The sequence below is a fragment of the Saccoglossus kowalevskii genome, chromosome 7 (genome assembly GCF_978046115.1).
Source record: "Saccoglossus kowalevskii chromosome 7, keSacKowa6.1, whole genome shotgun sequence".
In the NCBI taxonomy this organism is placed as follows: Eukaryota; Metazoa; Hemichordata; class Enteropneusta; family Harrimaniidae; genus Saccoglossus; species Saccoglossus kowalevskii.
The window spans coordinates 32,848,764-32,861,488 of record NC_140647.1 but is presented as its reverse complement, the minus strand read 5'-3'; the positions used below and the strand labels follow the sequence as shown (position 1 = coordinate 32,861,488).

The 12,725-nt window shown below is 37.0% G+C and overlaps 1 protein-coding gene across 1 annotated transcript; it reads right to left on the bottom strand.

Moving 5' to 3' along the window:
* Positions 1-5,218: 5,218 nt before the first annotated feature.
* LOC100370803 (SH3 domain-binding protein 5-like) lies at positions 5,219-12,701 on the bottom strand. The gene is made up of 7 exons (XM_002734199.3): positions 12,570-12,701; positions 8,974-9,036; positions 8,278-8,406; positions 7,784-7,948; positions 7,473-7,603; positions 7,121-7,383; positions 5,219-6,865 (listed from the first exon to the last, which is right to left on the bottom strand). The coding sequence occupies exons 1-7, from the start codon at positions 12,648-12,650 to the stop codon at positions 6,450-6,452; spliced, it is 1,248 nt and encodes a 415-aa protein (XP_002734245.1). The 5' UTR covers positions 12,651-12,701; the 3' UTR covers positions 5,219-6,449.
* Between the last annotated feature and the right edge of the window lie 24 nt (positions 12,702-12,725).

Sequence of the window (12,725 nt, the reverse complement as noted above, 5' to 3'; positions counted from 1 at the left end):
TATCTATTATGATAATCTGCTTATGTATGTGGCATTCTCAGAACATTTACTTAATGTTTTCGAAATTTAACTGCGGGGTTGTAATGACAATGACTTAGATTAAATATACTAGCAACTCCGCCAACATTTCTTTTAATTTCCCAACTTTGCACGCTATTTTCTAACATGACAGTCAGCTCATGTGAACATATATAGTGTGCTTTCAACTGTTTTTTATTAAATTTGTCGACATTACAACTACGCGTTTCTATTTGCCGACAACTTTGGTCATATATGCAAATACATCTACCAGCTTTGCAATAACTTTGCAGAACTTTGCACTCACTTTCAACAACTTTGCACGGTGCATTAATTGCTTAAAACCCATTACGTGCCGACAGCATCAACAACTTGATCTTGAAAACTAGAAGGAATTAGAAAACTTTTCATTAATTATAAAGCTACAAAAAGTCCACAAAATGATTGACATCACAGGAGGTAAGAATGCAGGAACGTTTCCTTATATCTTTTTTCCATGTAGTTGATGAAACAAAAAAAATAAATTCAACAGCTCACTTACTCAGGCAGTCTCCCATGCAAGCACTAATCTCGCCCGACTGTGCTTTACCTTAAACAATGGTTGGTCACTTGACCACATAGCTGCATGGATTATTTGAAATTAAGCAGAATTGGCGCCTATTTCATATTTTTGAAAGTTTTAAAATCGATATCGCTTGCACAAGTTCCTTCTAGAATTGACCTATGACATCTACATACTTTGAGTAACACTACGGTAACTTAACAGCCATTTACGAAACATTTGTTAGCATTTTTGAACTTTTAACTATTGGACTTGATAATTTGATATCACATGTAATAATTTCGAATGAAACTACCAACTTTGCAATCGCTTTTCACAACTTTGTGAGCAGTTTGTTATCGATATTTCGATTAGTTGTTGTGATAATATACTTATATACGAGGCATTCTCGGAAAATTTACTTAACGTTTTCAAAATTTAACTGCGGGGTTGTCACGACAATGACTTTGGTTAAATATATAAGCAACTCCACCAACATTTTCTTCGCTTTTTTCAACTTTGCATGCTGTTTTTTTAACATTTTACAGTCAGGTACTGGGAACTTGTATAGGCTGTTTTCAACAGGCTTTTATTAAATGTGTTGTCATTACAAAAGCGCGTTTCTATATGCCAACAACTTAGATCATATATACAAATACATCTACCAACTTTGCAATAACTTTCTACAACTTTGCAGTCATTTTGAACAACGTTGCCTGGGTTGTTAATAGCGTAAAACTCACTACGTGCCGACATCATTAACAACTTGTTCTTGAAAATTAGGAGAAATTTGAAAAATTTCCGTCAATTAAAAAAGGTACAAAAATTCCACGATTTTTCGCTATTAATTATTGACATCACGGTAAAAAATACAGGAACGTTGCCTTATATCTCTTCCATATGTGCGATGAAACAAAAAAAATCAACAGCCCTTTTTCTCAGGAAGTCTCCCATGCAAGTACTAACCACGCCCGATTGTCATTTACTTTAAACATCGGTAGGTCACCTAACCACACGGCTGTATGGATTATTTGAAATTAAGCCGAATAGGCGGGTATTTCATGTTTTTGAAGGTTTTAAAAAGATATCGCTTGCACAGGTACTTTCTAGAATTGACCTATGACATCTACATACTTTGAGTAACATTATGATGATTTAACAGCCATTTACGAAACATTTGTTCACGTTTTTGAACATTCAACTATTGGACTTGTTAATATGATATCACAAGTAACATTTCCTAATGAAACTACCAACTTTGCAATCGCTTTTCACAATTTTGTAAGCAGTTTGTTAACGGTTTTTCGGTTAGTTGTTGTGATAATATACTTATATACGAGCCATTCTCAGAACATTTACATAACGTTTTCAAAATTTAACTGCGGGGTTGTCATGACAATGACTTAAGTTAAAATATAAGCATCTCCTCCAATATTTTCTTCGCTTTTTTCAAGTTTGCATGCTGTTTTCTAAGATTTTACAGTCAGCTAATGGGAACTTATATAGGCTGCCTTCAACTGGCTTTTATTAAATGTGTCGACATTACAAATGCGCGTTTCTATATGCCAACAACTTAGGTCATATATACAAATACATCTACCAACTTTGCAATAATTTTCCACAACTTTGCAGTCACTTTGAACAACTTTGCACGAGTTGTTAACAGCGTAAAACGCGCTACGTGCCGACATCATTAACAACATGTTCTTGAAAATTAGAAGAAATTTGGAAAATTTTCCACAATTAAAAAAGTTACAAAAATTCTACGATTTTCCGCTATAAATGATTGACATCACGGTAAAAAAATACAGGAACGTTGCCTCATATCTTTTCCATATGTGCGATGAAACAAAAAAAAATCAACAGCTCGTTTACTCAGGGAGTCTCCCATGCAAGTACTAACCACGCCCGATTGTCCTTTACTTTAAACATCGGTAGGTCACCTAACCACACAGCTGTATGTATTATTTGAAATTAAGCTGAATAGGCGGGTATTTCATGTTTTTTTTAAGGTTTTAATAAAGATATCGCTTGCACAGTTGCCTTCTAGAATTGACCTATGACATCTACATACTTTGAGTAACATTATGGTGATTTAACAGCCATTTACGAAACATTTGTTTACGTTTTAGAACTTTCAACTATTGGACTTGTTAATTTGATTTCACATGTAACATTTCCGAATGAAATTTACAACTTTGCAATCGCTTTTCACAACTTTGTAAGCAGTTTGTTATCGATATTTCGATTAGTTGTTGTGATAATATTCTTATATACGAGGCATTCTCGGAGAATGTACTTAAAGTTTTCAAAATTTAACTGCGGGGTTGTCATGACAATGACTTAGGTTAATATATAAGCAACTCCACCAACATTTTTTTCGCTTTTTTCAACTTTGCATGCTGTTTCCTAAGATTTTACAGTCAGCTACTGGGAACTTGTATAGGCTGCCTTCAACTGTTTTTTGTTAAATGTGTCGACATTACAAATGCGCGTTTCTATATGCCAACAACTTAGGTCATACATAAAAATACATTTACCAACTTTGCAAAGTACATGCTAATGCATCACTCAAAACTCGTAGTGATGGTATGTGTCAAAGTACAATCTAATGCACCACTCAAAACTCACAGTGATGGTACGTGTCAAAGTTCATTTCAACGCACCACTCAAAACTCGTAGTGATGGTATGTGTCAAAGTACAATCTAATGCACCACTCAAAACTCACAATGATGGTATGTGTCAAAGTTCATTCTAATGACACCACTGAAAATTTACATTGATGGTACGTGTCAAAGTACATTCTAATGCACCACTCAAAACTCACAGTGATGGTATGTGTCAAAGTTCATTCTAACACGCCACTCAAAACTCAGTGATGGTATGTGTCAAAGTTTATTCTAATGACACCACTGAAAACTTACATTGATGGTATGTGTCAAAGTACATAAATGCACCACAAAAACTCGTAGTGATGGTATGTGTCAAAGTACAATCTAATGCACCACTCTAACCTCACAGTGATGGCATGTAGGGTACAACTAACCTGTCTCACGACGGTCTAAACCCAGCTCACGTTCATTTTTCATAACAGTGGGATTTTCTTCATAATCAGTCCAATGTCAGGTTATAAGCTACAAGGTTAATTTCTGCAAAGCGTCAGTACGTGTCAAAGTACGTTATAATGCACCACTCAGAACTTACATTGGTAGTATGTGTCAAAGTACATTCTAATGTACCACTCAAAACTCGCAGTGATTGTATGTGTCAAAGTACATTCTAATGCACCACTCAAAACTCGCAGTGATTGTATGTGTCAAAGTTCATTCTAACACACCACTCAAAACTCAGTGATGGTATGTGTCAAAGTTCATTCTAATGACACCTGTGAAAACTCAGTGATGGTATGTGTCAAAGTTCATTTCAACACACCACTCAAAACTTACATTGATGGTATGTGTCATAGTACATTCTAATGTACCACTCAAAACTCGCAGTGGTGGTATGTGTCAAAGTACATTCTAATGCACCACTCAAAACTCGCAGTGATGGTATGTGTCAAAGTACATTCTAATGCACCACTCAAAACTCACAGTGATGGTATGTGTCAAAGTACATTCTAATGCACCACTCAAAACTCGCAGTGAGGGTATGTGTCAAAGTACATTCTATTGCACCACTCAAAACTCGCAGTGATGGTATCTGTCAAAGTACATTCTAATGCACCACTCAAAACTCGCAGTGAGGGTATGTGTCAAAGTACATTCTAATGCACCGCTCAAAACTCGCAGTGAGGGTATGTGTCAAAGTACATTCTATTGCACCACTCAAAACTCGCAGTGATGGTATCTGTCAAAGTACATTCTAATGCACCACTCAAAACTCGCAGTGAGGGTATGTGTCAAAGTACATTCTATTGCACCACTCAAAACTCGCAGTGGTGGTATCTGTCAAAGTACATTCTAATGCACCACTCAAAACTCGCAGTGATGGTATGTGTCAAAGTTCATTCTAATGCACCACTCAAAACTCGCAGTGAGGGTATGTCAACCTCACAGTAAGGGTATGTGTCAAAGTACATTCTAATGCACCACTCGAAACTCAGTGATGGTATGTGTCAAAGTACATTCTAATGCACCACTCGACACTCAGTGATGGTATGTGTCAAAGTTTATTCTCACGCACCGCTCAAAACTCAGTGATTGTGTGTGTCCAAATTCAATTTTGATTCAACAAAACAATATTAAGTTTAGCGAGGTGCTAAGGCTGATTCAAGACATCTGGCTCAAATTCCGATGAATTCGAAGCATATTCTAATCCACCACTCAAAACTCACAGTGATGGTACGTGTAAATGTTCATTTCAACGCACCACTAAAACCTCACAGGGATGGTATGTGTCCAAGTACATTCTAATGCATCTATAAAAACTCACAGTGATGGTATGTGGCAAAGTTCATTCTAACGCACCACTCAAAACTCGGTGATGGTATGTGTCAAAGTTCATTCTAATGGCACCAGCTCACTAAATCAAACGGCAATTTCAAGAATGTAACTGTAATTCATATCAGTAATAATATATGACAATTTCAGTCCAATATTACTGTAATTGATTAGATATATTAATGTACGGCAATAATACAGATTTGTTTGACGTCATTTTCCATTCAACATATTGCTTTATTATCTGAGTCAATGACATGACGGTTGTGTCTTGGAATTATAATAAAGATGCAATATAATTATCACTTTGTTTCGAATATATTTAAATATCACAATTCATATATAAATGGGTATTTGTGAGTAGAGCTTAACATTATTACGCGATAAATACGATAGCTCGTCCAATAGCACTCATTAAGACAACTGTAATTTTCACACTTATCACACTTATCACACTTGATATAGTAATACAGAAGTTAGCTCAACATCTACTTTTCAGCGGTGCACATTAGTCTGAAGCCTGCACCCGTCATACGTAGCTGTTGATCTCATAACAGGAAGCAGTCATAAACACACATACTCAATTAGATACAACTGAGTGTTAGATTGAGACTGAAACATTAAAGTGTATACTAATATTAACACATTTTGTTGTGATATTCAGAATGAGCGTTTATTAACGCACATAGTAATCATTTTTTCAAGTGGTTGGCATGGCAATATGAATGAATGTGATTCTAATTTCAACCTCGCTGTTTATCGTGAACTGTCAACCTCCAAAACTAGCCTCTTAAAATTAACAGTTTTTTTTGTAATTTGTCCGTACCTATCATTTCCAAGTGTGGATTTATGCAATTCCATAAAAGCTGTAAGGCTGAACAAAGGTGATTCTTTTTTACGTTAGCAGATTTCTGGGATTCCGCCCAAATATGCAAATGGAGTCTGCTAGGATCAACAACTTGCGATTTTGTGTCAAATTTTGTGTTGTTTTATTGTTATAAAAACATTTGTTTGTTTGACCAGAATGTGGTGTCATGAAATGAAGGAAATGCGTGGTTTGTTTATATCCAATGTGACAGAAATAATGAAATATGAAAATTGTTGGAAAAACGTTCAACAATAAGTTGCAACGATATGAACTGACACTAATCACCAGGAGCATGTTAAGTTATGTTCAATAAAACTGAAATAATTAGGTTTTTGTTCAAACAATCAAACCAGTATTGGATCATTTTAAACAAAAACATTGATTTGTATTTTTGCAACATTTAATGTGTTTGGCTTGTAAAGCTGACCTATCTGCTTTTTGTGTTTTAATGTGACGTGAAACGAAGAATCACTTTTGCGCAGCTTAATTTCAGTACCCAGAAATCACGTTATGAATCGTCTTCTTTGGCTCCTTTCACCTTTTTTTTGCCTGGTTCTGTGTTTCGTACACAAGCGTTTTTTATTGTAAATACATTGATCGTTCCATATCTGGGGTAATGCTTAGACCAGCAGCTGACAATTTTACTTTCTGTCGCCCTGTAGACGGAATGTCAAACGGTTTGGTTTCACTGAAACATGCGCCCTCTGGTGACAGCATCATCTTGTCATCAGCCTCTGTTTTTGTTTTCTCGGTGCGGTAATGATGTTCTGAAAATTGTAGGTCTGATTCTGAACGCCCAGACACGTGCCGCTTGAGTAGGGAAGCACGTTTCTTCACCCGTAAGGGGTTCTCGTCATCATCATCATTGTCGTCATGGAAATAAAAATCACCTATCCCTGAGGTTAACATATCCATCGAGTCATCAGAGAAAACTTCTAAACTAGAACAACTGCTGACGTCATCGTCCAAAGTTGCAAATGACGCGTTACGTGAGGCTGTAGACACAAAATATGAACATTTTAGCTATATTAGAATCGGTAATATCACTGGAAATGATTATCTGTGAAAATTAAGACTTATTGTCTGGCAAAGAAATGATTAATTTGCCCCGTCTCTCGTAAAAAATGGTTAATCCCTGATTCACGTTGCTTACAAATTGTTGAATATATCAAAACGTCAACAGTATTTTGTAGTGCTCTCATTGTTATGACTTACATACATTAACTTGATGTAATTGTTATGTTACGTACCAGCCATTGATGAAATTTCAAAATTGATATCCAATGAGCTATCTTCGTCGCTTTCTGCACCGACGCCCACTCCACGTGTACCCGCTGGGGGCGTCTTCATCAACTTTCTATTATCGTGGATCTCATCAGATATGCTTTCCAGGCGCCTGAGGGCGTCTGCGTATTGTTGCTTGGCGTCAGTGACAGCTTTCTGGAGATCGACCACATTTTGTTTCTGTTGTTCCAACCTAAGAGTGTACTCGGCTCTCCATTCAAAATAAGGCCTGTAAACGATGACCACTAAACTTTAAACTCTATCACATGTCACAGTGCAGAAAGAAACAAGTGTATGGAACATGGATGTCCTACTTACTTCGCTTTGGCAATATTCCTTGTTAATTTCTTTGAAAGTTGTTGAACTTTAGCGTCAGCTTCCGTGAATCTGGTAGATGTTATTCTGTGTTCCCTCTCACTCGCAGTTCTTTCCCGTTCGGCATTCAACACCTATATATTACAATATAAGTGTAAGTATAGGCAAGTTTAGTTACTAGACTCTCGTGTATTCGAGTTCCAGTCAATATTGTTCTTCGAAATGGCGGTTATTGTCATCTGAACTGAAAATATTGCCTACACGTGATTATAAATTTAGAGAACATGTCTGGGAATAGCACAGTCGCAATTTACCTTCATAGTAGAATGGTTCAGCATTTCTTGCCAAGCAGTATCCATGCACCTATTTGGTTCGCTCATTAGTCGTTCCTCAGCCAGTTGAATTGCCTCCCTGGACATTCGATGGATCTCCTGGGCTTGTTGGTATTTCCTTGCTGCTCGTTGAGCCTCGACTTGAGCCTATAATTCATAAGTTATTCACGATGAGGAGGGAGGTTGGTAACTAATTATTTGGTATACATAAATATAGTAGTATAAATGATCATACTTATAATATTCCCCAAACACAAAGTCGGGCGTGTTTCTTTCAGGCGCAAATTACCAAGACGCAAACAAACGGCCTCAGAAAGTATATGTAAGTGTGGTTAATTTTGTTTTCGATTGGCTGGCTTGGGACATACCGAATGCGCATGCGTTGTCCAACAATTGTTTACTCGAATATTTTAACACAACATAAGTCGTCATTGTGTAAGGGCATTATCGGATTGTTTGAAAGCATATATACTCACAGTTTTAGATGTCTCCACGGCTTCATAGTATGGCCTTGCTTTCCGGATACACCTGCCAAGCTTCTTTGCTAGTAAGTTGAGTCGCTGAGTGTAAATGGCGGATGTCTGTCGGAATTTTGTCCTACCCTCCTGTAAAAAAATAAACCACTGTCTTTATCTAAGATATCCTTCTAAGATCGGGCTGAATAATAATATAATGTGCATTATAAAAAAAATAATAATGAAAATAATTCTAAATAAAGGTCGAAAAGTCGCCCTTTCGTTGTAATCAGTCACGTGGCGGAACCATAGAAAACTATGACGCTCGATGTACACTCATATGGCAACTGGCACATAAAATCATCAGTAAAAAGCCGTTAGAAAGAGGCTTAGCATCTCTAAATGGCAGCGTATTTGACATTTCATCGACAGCCACGGTAAATCCTCGAGGTTCACTTAACGAAATTTGATTTCTATAGATGGTGCCCCCTGAAGATCTGGACGCAACCCCGCAGCCATTTTTTTCACTTGCCAGGGATTTAATAACGTCGGTATATACCACATGCTATGCTTTCTGTGTCGGAGATGACCGTTACAAATTGACACCAATGACACGGGGAAATTTTCAATAGTTAAATCAATTGCCGCTTTGAAAAGTGTTATTTTTAATTTTCTGCATATACTTACAGTTGATGGCGATAATATATATGTACTTACATCATACTCATTTTCAAGCTTGTTTATTTCATCTGTTGACGAATTCAATATCTCGAGTTCTGTCTGTGGAATAGTAACATTGTATCGTGTTATTTGTGTTATTAGTTTACAGCTGTCAAAATTGCGACAAGAAAACCTCTATCTTTTCTAGTTCCTCTTGCAGCATTTGAAAAATTCTAGGAACATTTGTGGCTGTGTTGTAATTGCTTTGCTATCCAGTAATTAATTCAATAATTGTCATCTTAGCATATGATTATAAGTGTACATATTTGACCGTTTTGCGCATTTCCATATTGGATAGGACAAGCTTTTTGTCAGAGTAAGTAAGAGCACAATGATTTCAACGTACGTAAGATCACATTGATTTCATTCAACGTAAGAGCACAATTATATCAACGTACGTAAGAGCACACTGATTTCAACGTTCGTAAGATCATTCTGATTTCAACATACGTAAGATCACTCTGATTTCAACGTACGTAAGATCACACTGATTTCGCCGTACGTAAGATCACACTGATTTCAACGTACGTAAGAGCACACTGATTTCAACGTACGTAAAATCACACTGATTTCAACGTATGTAAGATCCCTCTGATTTCAACGTACGTAAGATCACACTAATTTCAACGTACGTAAGAGCACACTGATTTCAACGTACGTAAGAGCACACTGATTTCAACGTACGTAAGATCACTCTGATTTCAACATACGTAAGATCACTCTGATTTCAACGTACGTAAGATCACACTGATTTCAACGTACGTAAGATCACACTGATTTCAACGTACGTAAGAGCACACTGATTTCAACGTACGTAAAATCACACTGATTTCAACGTATGTAAGATCCCTCTGATTTCAACGTACTAAGATCACACTGATTTCAACGTACGTAAGATCACACTGATTTCAACGTACGTAAGAGCACACTGATTTCAACGTACGTAAGAGCACACTGATTTCAACGTACGTAAGAGAACACTGATTTCAACGTACGTAAAATCACACTGATTTCAACGTATGTAAGATCCCTCTGATTTCAACGTACTAAGATCACACTGATTTCAACGTACGTAAGATCACACTGATTTCAACGTACGTAAGATCACACTGATTTCAACGTACGTAAGATCACACTAATTTCAACGTACGTAAGATCACACTGATTTCAACGTACTGGAGATCACACTGGCATTTCAACGTACGGGAGATCACACTGAGTGCGGCACATGTAATAAATGGACGGATGTTGTTATCTTTTAAAATAATTTTGTTTTAATTTTTTGTTTTATTTTCCCTATAACTTACCATGTTTGTCTCTATCGCATACCCAGGCTCGATAAGCTTTGTCTTTATTTTAATATTGGTTATGGAAATTATAAAACAAAAAATGTGGGATTGTTTTATAGTATGGGTTGTGTAACGGCGAAGCACGCCGGGAATGTGGGAGTTGTCTTATACTGTGAGTTCGAATGACGCACGGATTCTTGTGGGAGATGTCTCAACTTATTAGTTCCGGGTGAAGCACAAAATGGGGGAGACGTCTCAAATTAATATTTCGGGCGAAGCACTGAATGTGGGGGATATCATAAATTATTAGATGGGATGAAGCATGGAATGTGAAATGCGGGCGTTGTCTTACAATATGACTTCCAATGAAGCAGTGAGTGTGGGAGATGTCTTAAATTATTAGTTCGGGTGAAGCATGGAATGTGAAATGTGGGCGTTGTCTTATAATGTGACTTCCAATGAAGCACTGAGTGTGGGAGATGTCTTAAATTATTAGTTCGGGTGAAGCATGGAATGTGAAATGTGGGCGTTGTCTTATACTATGACTTCCAATGAAGCACGGATTGTGTGAGATGTCTCAACTTATTAGTTCCGGGTGAAGCACAAAATGGGGGAGATGGCTCAAATTAATATTTCGGGCGAAGCACTAGGCTGAATGTGGGGTGTCTTAAATTATTAGTTTGGGTGAATCATGGAATGTGAAATGTGGGAGTTTTCTCATATTTTCACTCTGTGTATAATTTCACTGGTCTGCTGCTTTATGACGTGTATTCAAATCACGTGACACTAATTGCAGACTCATTGCTGTTAATTCGTAATAATAAAAATATTGACACTACTTATTTTCAATTGGATATGTTAATATAAAATAAACCAATAACAAAAATGTAAATACACATACATGATACATATGAGTGAAAATATTTATGAAATATTGCAATAATGTATATAAACTTCACCTTATTCTCTGTACAAATGAAATAAAGATTTGATGTTAAATCATCTTTCCGGCACTATTTAAAACAATATGACAATGAACCCGACTGAGGATGGCTTCTGATAAAACAAATGACAGACGTAAATGCCGTCATAATACAAACAAATGAACACAGGATGTTCGCAGTAATAAACTTTGGACTTTTCAAACCGACGCCTATCACGCCCAACCGGAAACTCAGTGCGGGAAGCCTATAGTCTCGCATAACGGTCAATAATTCTGGTTTTCATTGCATTCATTGCAATATTTATGCTTTCAGTTTTATGTTCATATTACAAGTAAAACATTCGTTTCGAGCATGGTCGAGAAAGCAGTGAAAAATATACACATACGTCATTTAGGGAAATGGTGGAACGATGGCTCGCACTCCTTCATAGATGCGTACCGTAACAAGTCGAGATTCAAATATGATTGTTTGTATTAACACATTGGTGATAATAATGAGTCACCATAGCATGGACATTGTCTCCAAATGTATAAATCCAGAAATATAATCAACGAACACAATGTTTGGAACAGTCTTGCTGTGAATTTTACATGTTAATATACACCAATAGACGTAGCAATACAAAGTACGCAAACACGCATGTGTAAACTACAATGTTAGTATCTGCCTGGCGTCTGACGTCAGCATGCATTTAATGCATGATTACATATACCGTGACGTAAAGCCTTTTTACCCACTAATCTTTAAGTGGGTGACAAGTGATATTGTCAAAGACAAAGTTATTACTAGTGCGTATCAGTACGCACACTTTCTTATCTTTACTTGCCAATGTCAAAGGCCGTACTCGCCGCGTACTTGGTATGTTATCGGAACTTGCACACGAACTCGCTCCGGTTGCCCGGTCCGGTTGATGGTCTAGGTAGATCATTTGTTTAGTTTTGGTGGCCGGGTTAAAAATATCACACATACCATTTATCCCTTTGTATATGTAATATTTATTTCTCTGTACATATATACATTATACGTTACGTGCAGGGTTTTTATTTTTCTGTTTTGCTCGTTAATTGTGTGCAGCATATTTAGCACCCCGCACTCTAACCGCGTACACGCGCATACATATATAGAAATAATGGATCGTCAATTAGGTCAGCTACATCCAATTTAAACGTTTTAAATTCCCGCAAATCAATGCTGTGGTTGAGAAAACGCAATGTTTTGCCGTCACTGTCTTGGTTTTCATTTATTTTCAGGGGGCGTTTCTGTTTTATGACCTGCGTCGATGTAGTTGATCGACCTTGGGAATATACAGTGACAACGGGAAGCACAGTGATATAATGTACACAATTAACAAAATGCTTACTTGTATCCTTGGGTCCAGTTCGTCATTCTCAATAAATCCTCCGTCGTTCATGGCACATTGTGAAATGTTAGTCTCTGTCATTGTCGATTTAATGTACACAACTCAGACGTCCCCATTCCTTCTAGGTCACCGATAATAGCCAAAGGTCGTTCCAGC